This window comes from Phyllopteryx taeniolatus, chromosome 9 (assembly GCF_024500385.1).
Source record: "Phyllopteryx taeniolatus isolate TA_2022b chromosome 9, UOR_Ptae_1.2, whole genome shotgun sequence".
Classification (NCBI taxonomy): domain Eukaryota; kingdom Metazoa; phylum Chordata; class Actinopteri; order Syngnathiformes; family Syngnathidae; genus Phyllopteryx; species Phyllopteryx taeniolatus.
The window spans coordinates 353,365-370,423 of record NC_084510.1 but is presented as its reverse complement, the minus strand read 5'-3'; the positions used below and the strand labels follow the sequence as shown (position 1 = coordinate 370,423).

The window sequence follows — 17,059 nt, the reverse complement described above, 5'->3', positions numbered from 1 at the left end:
CCTCACAGTACAGGAAAAAGGTTAGCTAAGAAGAAGTGGGACACTGAGAGGACCGAGGAGACGCAAAAGGAATACATTGAGATGCGACACAGGGCAAAGGTAGAGGTGGCAAAGGCCAAACAAGATGCATATGATGCCATGTATGGCAGGTTAGACACGAAAGAAGGAGAAAATGATCTATACAGGGTGGCCAGACAGAGGGATAGAGATGGGAAGGATGTACAGCAGGTTAGGGTGATTAAGGATAGAGATGGAAATATGTTGACTGGTGCCAGCAGTGTGCTAGCTTGATGGAAAGAATACTTCGAGAAGTTGATGAATGAGGAAAATGAGTGAGAAGGGAGAGTAGAAGAGGCAAGTGTGGTGGACCAGGAAGTGACAATGATTAGTAAGGGGGAAGTTAGAAAGGCATTAAAGAGGATAAAAAATGGAAAGGCAGTTGGTCCTGATGACATTCCTGTGGAGGTATGGAAGCATCTAGGAGAGGTGGCTGTGGAGTTTTTGACCAGCTTTTTCAATAGAATTCTAGTGCATGAGAAGATGCTTGAGGAATGGAGGAAAAGTGTTCTGGTGCCCATTTTTAAGAACAAAGGTGATGTGCAGAGCTGTGGGAACTGTAGAGGAATAAAGTTGATGAGCCACACAATGAAGTTATGGGAAAGAATAGGCTTGACTCAGGACAGAAGTGAGTATTTGCGAGCAACAGTATGGTTTCATGCCTAGAAAGAGTACCACAGATGCATTATTTGCCTTGAGGTGAGGTGTGCTGTAGGTGTGACAGACGAACTTAAGGTGGACGTGGCACTGCATCAGGGATCAGCCCTGAGCCCCTTCCTTTTTGCAGTGGTGATGGATAGGCTGACAGATGAGGTTAGACTGGAATCCCCGTGGACCATGATGTTTGCAGATGACATTGTGATCTGCAGTGAAAGCAGGGAGCAGGTGGAGGAACAGTTAGAAAGATGGAGACATGCACTGGAAAGCAGAAGAATGAAGATTAGCCGAAGTAAAACAGAATATATGTGCATGAATGAGAGGGGTGTTGGGGGAAGAGTGAGGCTACAGGGAGAAGAGATAGCAAGGGGGGAGGACTTTAAATACTTGGGGTCAATCTTCCAGAGCCAGTGTAAGTGTGGTCAGGAAGTGAAGAAACGGGTCCAAGCAGGTTGGAACAGGTGGAGGAAGGTGTCAGGTGTGTTATGTGACAGAAGAGTCTCTGCAAGGATGAAGGGCAAAGTTTATAAAACAGTGGTGAGGCCAGCCATGATGTACGGATTAGAGACAGTGGCACTGAAGAGACAACAGGAAGCAGAGTTGGAGGTGGCGGAAATGAAGATGTTGAGGTTCACTCTCGGAGTGACCAGGTTGGATAAAATTAGAAATGAGCTCATCAGAGGGACAGCCAAGGTTCAATGTTTTGGAGACAAAGTTAGAGAGAGCAGACTTCAATGGTTTGGACACATCCAGAGGAGAAATAGTGACTATATTGGTAGAAGGATGATGAGGATGGAGCTGCAAGGCAAGAGAGCTAGAGGAAGACCAAAGAGAAGGTTGATGGATGTCGTGAGGGAAGACATGATGGCAGTTGGTGTTCGAGAGGAGGATGCAGGAGATAGGCTTACATGAAAAAGGATGATGCGCTGTGGCGACCCCTAACTAGACAAGCCGAAAGGAAAAGAAGAAGAAATGCATTAAATTGTATTATCTCTAATTAATTAAATTATAATTAATGAAACAATTTAAATGTAAATTCATTTTATAAATTAAATAATGTAGTTATTTTAGTTTTATTATTCATAGTAAAATAGAAATAATTAACCAGTTATTAAAACAAACAAAACATTGTTAAATGTATATATATATATATATATATATATATATATATATATATATATATTTATATATAGTTTTTATTATTCGACCAATCAACCAATTATTTAATGAGGGGACTTAATATAAAGCCAAAAAATTTAATAAAACTATTTTAAGAAAATTGGCTAAATGAAAGCAACAAATTATTATTACTCTAGAAGTGATAATGTATGTAAATGCTCGGTGGGCCAGACTAAAGTGGTGGCATACATGGCAACCCCTGAATTAAATTCGTTCCAGTCTGTGCAGAAACGTGTCTTTAATTATTTGACATGAATGATTTCTACTTCAAACTAGCGTAGTAGGAATTAAGAGGATTTGTGATGGCTTTTCTCTTAGCCTTGTAACCATGGGCATACCGTTGTAAATTCTATTTCGTTTTATGCAGTTTTTTGGGGGGGAGTTTTCAAAGCTTATAACTATTCCATCTTAGTCTCCAAAAAGAGCATTAAACACCTGCAGCTCATTCAGAATGCTGCAGCTCGGGTTCTGACCAGAAAAAAGAGGTCAGAGCATATTTCTTCAATTCTAAAGTCTTTACACTGACTTCCAGTCAGCTTTAGAATAGATTTTAAAGTTCTTCTACTGGTCTATATATCACTAAACGGTTGAGGTCCTGAATACATGAATGAAATGCTAATGGAATATAAATCCAGTAGAGCTCTGAGATCGACTGACTCAGGTATAGTCAGTGGAATAGTGGAGCATAGAGTCCAAAGCAAACATGGTGAAGCAGCATTTAGCTATTATGCCGCACACAAATGGAATAAGTTGTCAACAGAAGTGACGTCAGCCCTAAGTGTGCATGCTTTTAAGTCCAGGTTAAAAACTATTTTATTCCCCCATGGTTTTTAGAGCATTTCCACTTTTAAATGATATTTCTTGCACTGTACGCTGTTTTAATTGTATTTGTATTGTATTTTTCTCTTTGTTTTAAATGTCTATAAGCTGTTTTTTTAATTTGTTTTTAAACACTTTTAATCATGTAAAGCACATTGTGTATGAAATGCGCTATAAAAATAAATTTGCTTTGCTTTGCTTTTATTTTCATAGGTAGATATTTCCTTTGTTCCAATTTGTTCTCACTTTGTTCAAAAACGTGACGTGATAGAGAAAAACTAAGATCAGTTTTGGATTCTGCACCCAAAAATTTGTTTAAAACAGCTGTCAGACCTAACTCAACAAAAATTGTGTTCCCCAGTGAATTTGCATATATGGTCCAATTTCATTTATTTTGGTTTGATTTGCTTGGTTGATTGTTGTTTGCAAATCTACAATTTTTTCATTATTAAATTTTCAGTTTTTTTTAATTAAAGTTCTATTTTGGGGAGAAAATACTTCTTCCTGTTTTATGATGTAAATACTGCATGTACGCGTCAAAATTGACCCAAACACGATGTTACTATAGTTAAAAATATTAAAATAAAAATTTAATAAAACTAATTAGGCGGCACGGTAGACGTCTGGTTAGCAGATCTGCCTCACAGTTCTGAGGACCTGGGTTCAAATCCGGCCTCGGCCTGTGGAGTTTGCATGTTTTCTCCGTGCCTTCGTGGGTTTTCTCCGGGTACTCGGATTTCCTCCCACACGTGTGAATGTGAGTGCGAATTGTCATGAGTCATCCTGCAGTTCTACTGTTGGAGCCTGGGTGGCGATTTGCGCCCTTTTGCTCTCCCCTCCCCCCTCTCTTTCCAGCACCTTCCTCGGCCGTGCACCTGTCACCAATCAGCCCTCGTTACCACCTGCATTGAAGCCTGCCTGATCCCGGAAAACCTTGCCAGAGTATTACACCTTCTCTAGTGGCGCAATGCGCGCGACAAGTTGTGCGGGGTACGGAAGGTACGGATGAAGGTGCCCGAGCCGCCGGCCCCCGCACGGGATGGAGGCGCGCGGCGATCTCCCGAGAGCGCGGCTACAGGGAGCGCACACCAAACGCTGCCGCCCGAGCGCGCCTACATTAGGATGGCCTCGCCCCGCCCACCGGCCTGTCCGGGCCGAGGCGTCCCGCCTCCGCCGCAGGCCGCGTGGCACGCGCGGAACGCTGCCGGCAGCGTGTTTCGCGGCGCGCGAAACACGCGTGCGGTCCCCGTCCCCGGTGTGGTGTCTCAATCGATCGATCGATCAAAATGAGTCTATAATGTATATATAAATGAGAGGCGATCAAAATCACTATAAGATATAAGATTAAAAAAATCAAACGAATCTGTGTAAATAAGATCCAATCAATTCCTTACAATTAATTTTTTTTTATATATGTATTGGTTTTACATTGAAGAGAAAGACACAAAAGTAGTATAGTAAAACACCCCAACTTTTATTTGTAAAAAGCAACACACAGCCAACAATTTTTTTTAAGAGCAAAAAACACACTGTCGTCATTGTTGTCGTCAATCAATCAATAAAAATAAAGAAACACTATATATCTTTGGCAATCGTTTTAAAAAGAACAAATAGATAAATAAAGTGGTAAGTGGTCAGAAGCGACGACGACAACAGCACCACGCTGGATGCTATTGTGTGTTTGGGGTGCGGGGGGGATTGTTGGGAGGTTGAGGCAGCAGATGGCGTACGGGCTGATGTTGGGTCTGCGTGTGAGAAGAAAGAGCAAAATGAGAGGATGCATGGAAAGGGAAGACGACTGAAAGATGCATACGCAGATGTTGTCTCCAGCATTACCTTTGATTGTGCCTCGTCCCTCTTCTTCTCAGCGAGGCAGTCTTCCACCAAACGCCCTGCCGACTGAGAGCAAAAGTGCTCGTTCCTGTAACGGCTGTGGCCAAATGCTTTTGACTTGGGGTTTCCACAGAGCTTGCATTTATGTTGAGTTGCATTTCTCCTTTTGGGACCACCACTGCTGCCAGGGAGGGTGCTGACACTTGGAGTGGCGAAGCCCATATGCGGCCGTATCTGATGCTCCCGTATGTGAGCAGCAGCGGAGGTGGACGAAGCGGACACAGCAGCAGCGGAGGAGGACGAAGCGAACACAGCAGCAGCAGCAGTAGCGGAGGAAGACAAACCGGAGACAGTGGCGGAGTAGGGCGAAGCGGATGCAGCAGCAGCAGCGACGGAGGAGGAGGAGGATGAAAAAAGCTGCAAAAAGCTCTGGCAGGACAGGCCCTCTGTGAGTGACTGCCAGACCAGAGGTGTCGTTTGGGTGGTGGTATTCCAGGCCTTTACTGGTCTGCACCGCCTTCTCCAGTAAAGGCTTGGATGGTGGGAGTGCCTCTGCTGCGACCTGGTCTGCGGTGGGCGCCGGAAGCACTACGCACAGGCCCCTGGCCAGTTCCTCCTTGCTTTTCCGGTTGTACCTATTAAAATAAATAAAGGGCAAAATAAAAAGGCACAAAATATACAGGCCCGGATGCGTGCAAGTGAGCGAGTCTCACCACTGTGAAAGGGTCCGGTGATTGACCTCCACCAGCTGGATGGGAGCGGCGGCCAGCAGCTGCGCAGACCTGCAGATCTGTTTGATGCGCCCGAAGTCACGCATCACTAGCCCCCATCGGCTCATCCGGATTCCGGCCAGGCTGTGCCCCTGAGTGTGGATGTGGCACAGCTCGATGAAAATGGCCTCCATCAACCTGCTCACACTTGGGAAGTGCGCCACCTCCGTGCCCTTTCCGATGGCGAGACTATCCGCAGAAAATGCTGCCACCTGAGTTGCCAGCCTGGAAACCTCTCACATACCTTACAGGACAAACCACACGTACCATTTGGCACTGTGGGGCCGGCAGTGGGGGCAGGCCAGCTTCAACCCCCACATCTTGTACGGCGCCCAGAGGAAGAAGCGGTGGTGGAAGAAGGCCTTGGAGGAGGTGGGGGGCTGGGTGTAATAAAGTGGCGTTTTGGGGGGGTCCCACCATAGCTGCAGCTCCGACGTCAGGACCATTTTCCCACCGGAGCCTTTGACGTAGACCGCTTTGGCCAGCCATTCGTGCTCAGTCTCCGGCAAAGTTTGGCGCCAGCCCTTCGGCAGCACCTGCGACAGATGGACGATGACGACACTCTGGTAATAAGTGCGGGGCGCCCACACAGGCCCCCGTGCGCCTGCCCGCGTTGCAATGCCTACCTTTGTGTCGGGGGTCGACTCTGTGCCAGCTGTCTTCCCTCTGGCGAGTGCACCTACGGCAGAGGCGGACGCGGCGGAGGTTGAGGCGGCTGCTGACGGTTCCTCAGACACTGTCGAGTCGAGACATTGCTGTCAGTCTAATTTCATTCTCACTCAGACTACGCAGTAGAGACATTAAATTCACTCACGCTGAGACTCGACTTCTGCGGCGGCTTCCATTAGCTACTGGTCAGACGGCTCACCCTCTCCTGTAAAGAAACGCCTGTAAGTGTCGACAATCATTTTTAATAATGATGACGGTCTCTATGATGACCACGTTTACCTGCGTTGTACTTGTACTCGGAAGCAACGTTTGTGGACACAAACAAATTCATTCGACGACGCAAATAAGTCATTGGACGGACCCAATAAAAACTATGTAAAGTGAAGAAATTAATCAAAGGAAGCTTACCTTGAACGGCAATGGCGTTTATATTACGAACGGCGGCAGAGGGTGGGAGGTACCCTCACTGTGGACAGCCAATCGTGAGTGTAGAGAGTTTATGGTGTACGCTGATTGGGCACCCTAATAAGTTAAGTGGACCCACGTCTATATTACGAACGGCGGCGGAGGGTGGGAGCCACCCTCACTGAGGACAGCCACTCGTGAGTGTAGAGAGTTTATGGTGTATGCTGATTGGCCACCCTAATAAGTTAGGTGGACCAATCAGCGAACACCGAGTATGGCTTCCCTCGGGGTACAACGGCTCCCCAGTCTCCACCTAAGCTACACAATTCCACGTCTCTTTTCTGACCTCTGTGTCTCTCATTGTCCTCAGTGTTCCTTCCATGTTCGTCGCCAAGTGAATTCCTACCGCCACGCCGCCAAGCCAGCCACTTGCCCTCATCACCGCCTGCCACGCATTGCCTGCCTCCACAACCTGACAGCACACCTCAAGGACCATGTACATTTCCATTTTTCAATAAACTGTTCATCACAACCTCTCAGCCTCTGCCTGCTCTTGAGTCCAGTCTCCATCCGTTCATGACACGAATGTCTGTCTGTTTAAATGTACCCTGCAATTGGCTGGCGACCAGTTAGGGGTGTACCTCGCCACTCGCCCGGAGATAGCTGGGATAGGCTCCAGCACGCCTGCGACCCTAGTGAGGATAAGCGGTACATAAAATGAATGAATGAATGACTAAAACAAATTAATTCCAGCGATGTCTTCTAATACCCTTCAGTAATTGCCATGTAAGATAATAGCCTTTTATTAATTTGTATAATTCTCCTGGAGTTAATTTTATCATCTTTTTAAAAAAACAAAAAAAACAAGGGGTATGCTGTCATAAGAAAGGCCCTGGAGGCACACACTTAATTAATTAAAAGTAATAATTTCACGGAACTCTCTGATGCGTCACCGATTTTGTTAATTACTTTTATGGACAGAATTTCTATGCGCAGCCGAGGCGTAGAGGGGGTCCGATTTGGTGGCCTCAGTATTGCATCTCTGCTTTTTCCAGATGATGTGGTTCTATTGGCTTCATCAAGCCGTGATCTCCAACTCTCATTGGAGTGGTTCGCAACAGAGTGTGATGGGGCTGGGATGAAAATCAGGACCTCCAAATCTGATACCATGGTCCTCAGTGGCGTGCCCTCTCCGGGTCGGGGATGAGATCCTGCTCCAAGTGGAGGAGTTCAAGTATCTTGGGGTCTTGTTCATAAGTGAGCGAAGAATGGAACACAGGCAGTTCGGTGCAGCGTCTGCAGTGATACGGACTTTGTATCGGTCCGTTGTGGTGAAGGAGCTAAGCCGAAGGGCGAAACTCTAAATTTACCGGTCAAGCTACTTTCCTACCCTCAGCTATCGACCCCGACCTGTGGGTCGTGACCGAAAGAACAAGATCCTGGATACAAGCGGCCGAAATGAATGCTCTCCGTAGGCTGTCCGGGCTCTCCCTTAGAGATAGGGTGAGAAGCTTGATCATCCAAGTGGGGCTCAGAGTAGAGCCACTGCTCCTCCGCATTGAGAGGAGCCAGATGAGGTGGCTCTGGCACCTCCTAGATGCCTCCATGGTGAGGTGTTCTGAGCACATTCCAACGGGAGGAGACCCTGGGGATGACCCAGGACATGCTGGAGAGACTATGTCTCCCGGCTGGCCTCGGAACACCTCGGGATCTCGGAAAGAGCTGGATGAAGTGGCTGGGGAGGAGGAAGTCTGGGCGTCCCTGCTATAGCTACTGCCCCTGTGACCCGACCTCGGATAAGTGGAAGAAAATGGATAGATGGATGGCATTTCATGGAAAGTGAAGCCTAACAATGTAACAAAGAGGTAAGAAACACATTGGATGATACATTATTGTAGGTGGTGTCCAGGGGGGAATCAGTTTAAGAGTTTTTTTCCTGCTTATTATTATTATTATTATTATTATTATTATTTTAATCCTTGCAACCTTAGTCCTCAAGAGTGGGTACTGGACTGTTGGAAGAAGGCAGAGTGCCCATACAAGCACAGGGAGAACATGCAAACTCCACAAATCTATTTAGGTAAATAAAGTAGTAATTTAGACATATGGGTCATTTTCATATAATGTCATCAATAAATGGGAATTCACATCATAATGGAGTAATTTTACTACTTTTCACATTTTCAACACAACATAACCTTTAGAACTATACTGATATTGTCCATCCATCCATTTTCTGAGCCGCTTAGATTCTGAGAAATACTGAGGTTGTGTTTTCTTTATTTTTATTTTTTATTTTTTTTGCAATCCGTGTACACAGATATTAGCCCCACAGTCTGTCAAAACAATATATTTCCTATGTCACTGGTCTTTGTGAAAGGGACCATCATAGAACTGGGGGACGAGAAAGACTTTTGAATTTCCCGGGTTCCCAGGTGGTATCAGAGTCATAATAGTGGCAGAACAACACCTGTGTGGAAGGGAATACCACAAAGTCAGTACCGGTGGTGTTTCACACCAGAAACACACTTCTCCCTCGCCTTGATGTTGAAATCAATTGTAGTTGTGTTTGTCACAGTAAACACTGGCAATGACATCCCAGTAAATGTAAGTATCTGTTGACGGGAACAGGTTTACACAGCTGACACAGCACCGTTGTCGGTCTTTGTTTAAAAGGCACAGGCAAATAACTGCCACCTCAACAATTATGAGGATGTCTCTGATTCATATTTTTTTCCTAACATTTGTGTGAAATGGGTTTTATTTTGAAATACTTATATTTTGCCCTGCGACTGACTGGCGACTAGTTCAGCTAGGCAGGTTCAGATAGGCTCCAGTGCCCCGCGACCCTAACCAGGATAAGCAGTGTTGAAAATGGATTGATGGATATTTATATTTTGTCCCAACCCTAACAGATCTCCACTGTTAAGTGCCTGGTCTACCCCCTGGAACGAGGCCTTTTTTGGGCAACAGTGTTATTGGCATGCAATCTTAGTAGTGAAGTAATTTGCAATATAAAGGACAGAAACACAAGCTCTAAGATCAGGAATACACAATAAAAGCTAACATTGGGTAAAAGAGGAAATTTGAGTCGACAATCTGACTTTTGTTTTGTGCTGATAAGAGATACAGCTCTGTTGGCCCTGTAGCTAGCACAGAATACAATAAACACACACTGAGAGCAAGAGTAGGTCATTGAGTCTCCTTCATCCCTGGTCTTAACGCGACACTTAAGTACTAAGTACGGGAGAAAGAAAAAGCAAGACTCCACACATTACAAACTGCCTCTTTTCTCTGTTACCAGCTGAAATGTCAGAACCATTCTTTCATTGCAGAGGGAAGGGGTAGGGTGAACGTGGGCCAGACAAAAGAGGAGGGAGTCAATGATTTGTCGCTTTCATTCCAACCACTTTTATTTTGCTGGAGAAGTAATCATAGATGTAAGGGAGACTGAAAAGTAAAATTTCTCGAACTGTGCAAGTTGAAAAGCTCATTCGCCTCGCTCCATATAAAGCAATGTTTCCTGCATGATAATTGCTCCTGCAGATAAATCACAAACATACTTTTAATGCCTTTAGGAATCAAACCTTACAAAAAAGGTACGAACAAAACAGATATTCTGAAAACAGTTACTTTAGCTACAAAATCAATATAATATACTGTATAATCTCAGATTACAATTATTAGCACTATACATTTTTGTTTTGATTGCTGTTTTTGAATACGGACTACTGCCGAATTAAACGACCTCTTTGAAAATGTATGAATAAGACAATAGATTGAGTTTTTTTTTTCACATTAAAAATAATTTCAGTGAAAGAGCCTCATGCCATGGATGCATATACCATAACAGAAAATTGCAGAACATTATTCTGATAGTTACCAATTAGGGCATAAAGAGCTAACATGTACTGTATGACCTACATTAATATACCTGTATGTAGTTTGTTTTTTACTGTACCACTTGACAATATAAATCACAAACAGAGGATATTAATTCATTCCAAGTTGCATCCATTACCAACAAAAAAACATTGTGGAAAATATTTACTGTTATTTTTTTTTTTTTACTCTGCTGTAGACCATCCTGTATGGATATAAAAAAATAAATTCCAGGCATGATGTTGGAATCATATAGGACTTGTTAGATTCTGCTATCTTCTAAAAGGAAAGAAGGCTTGTGACCAGACTGTCAATTTCAGACTAAAATGGGCTAACAATGCCAAGTCGTCAGACATTTTGGCTCTAATGCCACTTAGGCTGTGCAGACAAAGAGGTGAAACAAATCCTGTGGAGGCAACAAAGCTCCGGTCCCTCTCAGACGAGACAGCTTGAACCCACTCTGCTCTCCGTTTGCAGCCGCCACACCTTTGGATAGCTGATGTTCATTATACCTGAATTGTGAGGCATGTAGGCCATGTGACTAGTGGCCAGCAATTATTACAAACTCACCACTTTATTCATAGGGCTAAGTAAAAGCAAATGAACAGCATCTTGTTAGTCTCTGCTACTTCTACATTGTAATGCTCAAATATACCTGTGATTCATTTACAAACAGAATACTAATCAGTTTCAATCATTAGTGATCCATAATGCTGCCTTTGCAAGTGCCCCCTACACCCAGCCACAGATGTTCGCCAATGCCTGGATAAATAGGTGTGTTTTCGGGGAAACAATTATGAAAAATGGGGAAACCGCAACAACTTTTAAAGCTCATCATATGAAGAAATGAATGAAATAAAAAGCTAATCTTTTCTGAACCATAAAGTATGGAGATCAGGTAATATTATGATTGCTTTTTGAACACTGCACCCACGAAAAAAAATACAATACCGACCGACCCCTTTATTCAGAGTTCTCAGGCACTCTCCTGATTGAGGCTGAGCTTTGTTTAATTAATGTCAGGCTTGATGGAATGACTAGGGCTTATGCCTCTGGCACCAGGCTGTCACATCAGCCCTTTAAGCCTCAAACTCATTGCAGTAATGTGCTTGCAGGAAAACCCTGGAGAGAGAGTCGAAAAAAGTTGGCCTTCGATCTTATCATTGGCCTCTCGTTTCAGATTTAGACCAAGGTAACAAAACACCACTGCTGTGGAGATGAGTCTGGGGAGTCTGTGTATTGTTATTGATTATATGTGAAATGTTGATTGAGCTGTACAAACAAACCCATAAAACAGTTTAGCTGCTACTCACCTTTCAAGTTCATGTACGTATTGTATCTAGGAAAGTGTAATTTCTATTAATATATGTATCACAAAATCAAAAAAAAATGTACTGTAACACTAGCAAAAGTTAATCATATGCAGGTGGATCAGTCATTAAATGTGTATTTACTGGCTATAGTTCTATGAAATATTCTATGGGTTTAGGATAACTTGTAAATCAACAAATAACTCATTCAGTATTCCATTCTTGGTGGAGGTAGCAGTAAAATGACAGAATTACAGAAGGAATTAACTTTGGCTGAACTCTTAATTCTCGGACACAAATTTCTATTGCATGAGAATGAAATGGAACCCTGCAACCCTAACCAGGATAAGCGGTGTTGAAAATGGATGGATGGATGGATGAAATGGAACCTGACTTTCAAAAATACATTCAGAAATGTGAATATCATATTCTTGACCATTATTGTGAGGTTATAAGCGACTATCATTATTGTGTTGCAGAATATCTGGTCAAGATCGTTAATATATTCCAACAACAATGACATTTGAACATCCATCCATCCATCCATCCATCCATCCATTTTCTGAGCCGCTTCTCCTCACTAAGGTCGCGGGCGTGCTGGAGCCTATCCCAGTTGTCATTGGGCAGGAGGCAGGGTACACCCTGAACTGGTTGCCAGCCAATCGCAGGGCAACATTTGAACATTCATCCATCTATTCATCTTCCACGTGGGCATGAGGTCAGGGCCCAGGGGCAGCAGCCAAAGCAGAGAGGCCCAGACTTCCCTCCACAGCTACTTTGTCCAGCTCTTCTGGGGGAGATCCCTATGTGTTCCAAGTCTAAAGACAAAAGACTCATGGACTGTGCAACTGTGTCGGAGAGCAAAAACTAGCGTAACCTGATTTTCTTGCGCATGGGTTCGCATTTGCCAAATTAGTAGACCAGCCTGCACCAAGATGGGGTTACCATCACAAAAAGGGTGTGCACATGTGACAGTTGCAGTCCCCTCCAAAAGTATTGGAACGGCAAGGTCAATTCCTTTGTTTTTGTAGTATACTCATATTCATCTTTTGATCTGAAACCCAAATGTCGAGACAAAAGTTAAGATTTCCAGCTTTTATTTCATGGTATTTACATCTATATGTGTTAAACAACTCAGGACAGAGAACCTTTTTTTTTAATCCACCCACTTTTCAAGTGAGCAAACCTATTGCAACAGACATTATTAAACTAACTTAAAGTGAATAACATTTAATATTTGGTGGCATAACCCTTACTTGCAATAACTGTATCAAGCCTGCGACCCACTGACTTAACCAGACTGTTGAAGTCTTCATTTGAAATGCTTTTCTGGGCCTTTACTGCAGCCTCTTTCAGTTCTTGTTTGTTTCTGGGGGTTCTCCTTTCTTTCTCCTCTTCAGGAGGTAAAGGTTAAGGTCCGGTGATTGACTTACAGTCGAAAGTCTAAGACCTTCCACTTTTTCCCCTGATGAAGTCCTTTGCTGTGTTGGCAGTGTGTTTTGGGTCATTGTCTTGTTGCATAATGAAGCTTCTCATGATTAGTGTGGATGCATTGTTCTGTAAATTGCCAGAGAAAATGGTTTTGTAAACTTCAGAATTCATTCTGCTGCTACCATCATGAATTACATCATCAATAAAGACAAGTGACTCCGTTCCAGAAGCAGCCATGCAAGCCCAAGCCATGACATATCTCCACCATTCACAGATGAGCTTGTGTGTGTTTTGGATCATAAGCAGATCCTTTCTTTTTACATACTTTGGCCTTTCCATTACTTTGGTAGAGGTTAATCTTGACCTCATCACTCCATAAAATTTTGTTCCAAAACTTATGTGGCTCATCTCTGTACTTCTTTGCAAAAGCCAATCTGGCCTTCCGATTCTTTTTGGTGATGAGTGGTTTGCATTTTGTGGTATGGCCTGTATATTTCTTCTCGCAAAGTATTCTTCTAACAGTGGATTGTGATACCTTCACCCCTGCCCTGTGGAGGTTACGAGTGATGTCACTGACTGTTGTCTTTGGGTGTTTCTTCACAGCTCTCACAATGTTTCTGTCATCAACTGCTGTTGATACCCTTGGCACATCCTGTTCGATGTCTGTTGCTCAGTCCACCAATAGTTTCTTTTTCAGGACATTCCTAATTGTTGTATTGGCTATGCTATGTATTGTGCAATAGCGCCGATCGATTTTCCCTCTCAGCTTCAAAATGGTTTGCTTTCTCCCATAGACCGCTCTCTTGTCTTCATGTTTGCTTACCAGCAAATGCAGTTTTCACAGGTGAAACCAAAAACCAAAAACAAGCACAATCTAATGTTTAAGCAATCAATCTAAAAGGCAACACCTGAGAAACTAGAAACACCCATTAGTCACTTGTTCCAATACTTTTACTCACTTGAAAAGTGGGTGGTTCAAACAAAAGGTGGTCTGTCCTGAGTTGTTTAATGCATCAAGATGTAAATACTATGAAAAAAAGCTGGAATTCTGAACTTTTGTCTCATATTCATCTTTTGATCTGAAACCCAAATGTTTTCAGTATACATTGATCCCTCATTTATCGCGGGATCTGCTCAGTCATTCACAAGCAACGATGGGGCGAGGTTAACCTCTTTGTGAACAAGTGTGTGATAAAATAGTCGAACAGTTTAAGGACAATGTTCCTCAACGTACAGTTGCAAGGAATTTAGGGATTTCATCACCTACGGTCCATAATATCATCAAAAGGTTAAAAAAGAAGAAATCACTGCATGTAAGCGGCAAGGCCGAAAACCAACATTGAATGCCCGTGACCTTCGATCCCTCAGGCGGCACTGCATCAAAAAACGACATCAATATGTAAAGGATATCACCACTTGGGCTCAGGAACACTTCAGAAAACCAATGTCAGTAAATACAGTTTGGTGCTATATCAGTGCTTCAAACTTTACTATGCAATGTAAAAGCCATTTATCAACAACACCCAGAAACGCCGGCAGCTTCTCTGGACTCAAGCTCATCTAAGATGGACTGATGCAAAGTGGAAAAGTGTTCTGTGGTCTGACGAGTCCACATTTCAAATTGTTTTTTGGAAATTATGGGCGTAGTGTCCTCCGGGCCAAAGAGGAAAAGAACCATTCGGACTGTTATGGACGCAAAGTTCAGAAGCCAATCTGTGACGGTATTGGGGCTGTGTTAGTGCCAATGGCATGGGTAACTTACACATCTGTGAAGGCACCATTAATGCTGAAAGGTACTTACAGGTTTTGGAGAAACATATGCTGCCATCCAAGCAACGTCTTTTTCATGGACACCCCTGCTTATTTCAGCAAGACAATGCCAAACCACATTCTGCACGTATTACAACAGCCTGGCTTCTTAGTAAAAGAGTGCGGGTACCAGACTGGCCTTGCTGCAGTCCAGACCTGTCTCCCATTGAAAATGTGTGGCGCATTATGAAGTGAACATTAAATATCTTGTCTTTGTAGTGTATTCAATTAAATATAGGTTGAACATGATTTGAAAATCATTGTATTCTGTTTTTATTTATGTTTAACACAACATCCCAACTTCATTGGAATTGGGGTTGTCGATCGACCAGCAAATCGAGAGGTTGGTGGACACGATTTTCATCAAAACTGCCCGTAAGTCGTAATCCACGGCCTTGCCAAATTCCTCCCGCATAGAGTTTTTTCCAGAGTGATGACCAAACCTTTACTTTTGGGTCTACCAAGGCTGACCAGAATCCTGCCCCACCATCTGGGTGTCCAATACATGCATCTCCAAGTCCGTTGACACTACCACAAAGTCGATCATCAAAATATGGCCCAGGGTTTCCTGGTGCCAAGGGCACATATTTGAACTTTTATTAATTTTATTATTATACTTGAACATCATGCTCATTATGAACAATCCAGTCAGGCCCCATCGGTTCAGGTCGGCCATCGAGCCCTGCCTCCATGCCTGGCTCCAGAGGGTGACCCGCGTCCAGGTGAAGGAAAACTAATATTTATATTCATCACCACATAGGTTTCTTAAATAATTAAATTTTAAGATATACCAACAATATGAAATCTTCACATATTTATTAGTACTTGTATTACCAACCCTTTCTCAAAAGAACAGGTGCCATACTGCATTAACATATTTAACAAGTGAATATTAATCCATGAAAATGGGCTAAAGGCATAAAGTACCACCTGCCTGAAGCACCCTGCATCTGTACACCGTACTTTACTGTTTATTATATTACGAGATTGCATGTTGTAGATAACCAAGAGCATTCACATCACTCATATTGTACCATTGATGATAGTATAAAAAAAAGTATTTTCTCTTAACTCATTAAAACAGATGTGGGTGGTAGATGGAGAGAAAATGCTATAAATATGCATTCCATTACATTTGGGAGAATTTAATTTGGGGCAAATAATTTCAGAGATGAGCTAAAATGATGGTCTTAATGGACCAGTGTCCACTTAAAATCTGCGGCAAAGCTATGACTAATGGATTGCTTTATATGCCGTACATTCAGAGAATGGAAAAGGGATTGGGAGCGCTTAAGCGCCTGAAGCACCCTACATGTAGATTCCTGAATAAATACATAACTTTAATTTCAAAATCTGAGTATACTGTGTGTGTATACTGTATGTGTGTTTTGGCTGCTCTGTCTTTAGGGGACAAAGTTTAACCAGTGAAACACCATATAGATACTGTATATATAAATGTGAACATTATTACAGATACCGTTTGTCCAGGTGTGCCTCGTTGTCTCTTCATTCTCATTGTATTTAGTTCCTGGTTACATTTTACTCTTTCATTCATCAGAGTCGTGTGTCCTGTGGCATGTTGTGATGAGTCTGTCCCTGTTCTTCCTTGCAGACAAGCATGCCAAACCTTTTTGTTACAAGGATACTCAGGGTATCCAGTGGTTATGCTAACTAATCTAATTATATTTTTCCGTTATATCAGTCCTTATCCCCAAGAGAATCATATATTTTTACACTGTTGTTTATTTTCTGTATGTATTCTGTCACACAAAAAGAACCTGACCTCACATGAGCAAGGCAAGGGAGACATGTCAGAGGGTAGCTGTGCCCCTGAGGTGAGTTAGTGGCACCATGACCGTTGCAATGCTTAATGACATCTCAACAATGCTGAGACTAAGGTCTCCCCAACAACTAGTGCCAATCTGCACATTCCTTCATCCTCTGCCCTACAGACTAAGCTAGTTCTTACTTTAAGGGAAAACAAAATTGTCATTTTGATATCTGAATGTGTGTTCGTACCTTGTATATTTACAAGGTAAGATTAAACGAAACTAAACAATATTACATCCATAAATGCGTGCCATAACTGTGATTGTGAATGGTTGTTTGTCTATATGTGCCCTGCAGTTGGCTGGTGACAAGTCCAGGGTGTAACCCGTCTTGCTCTAAGTCAGCTGGGAGAGACTCCATCATACCCGCAATCCTAGTGGGGATAAGCGCTATAAAAAATGAAGACAA

General features: G+C 43.1%; 1 protein-coding gene across 2 annotated transcripts; it reads right to left on the bottom strand.

Annotated features, from left to right (window-relative positions):
- Positions 1–4,183: 4,183 nt before the first annotated feature.
- LOC133483785 (uncharacterized) lies at positions 4,184–6,855 on the bottom strand. 2 transcript variants are annotated; one of them, XM_061785502.1, is made up of 5 exons: positions 6,130–6,855; positions 5,942–6,051; positions 5,259–5,851; positions 4,549–5,180; positions 4,184–4,457 (listed from the first exon to the last, which is right to left on the bottom strand). In XM_061785502.1, the coding sequence occupies exons 3-4, from the start codon at positions 5,447–5,449 to the stop codon at positions 4,688–4,690; spliced, it is 684 nt and encodes a 227-aa protein (XP_061641486.1). In that variant the 5' UTR covers positions 5,450–5,851; positions 5,942–6,051; positions 6,130–6,855; the 3' UTR covers positions 4,184–4,457; positions 4,549–4,687. The 2 variants fall into 2 exon arrangements, with proteins under 2 accessions (XP_061641486.1, XP_061641485.1); XM_061785501.1 differs by having other exon boundaries at positions 5,942–6,855.
- Positions 6,856–17,059: the final 10,204 nt, after the last annotated feature.

What these genes read in the sequence shown, in the direction of transcription:
- LOC133483785 (XM_061785501.1), bottom strand. Translation starts at nt 5,449, where the DNA reads ATGGAGGCCATTTTCATCGAGCTGTGCCACATCCACACTCAGGGGCAC. An exon ending in CACCGGACCCTTTCACAGTG is followed by an intron (nt 5,181 to 5,258) that starts GTGAGACTCGCT and finishes TTATTTTAATAG; the next exon opens with GTACAACCGGAAAAGCAAGG.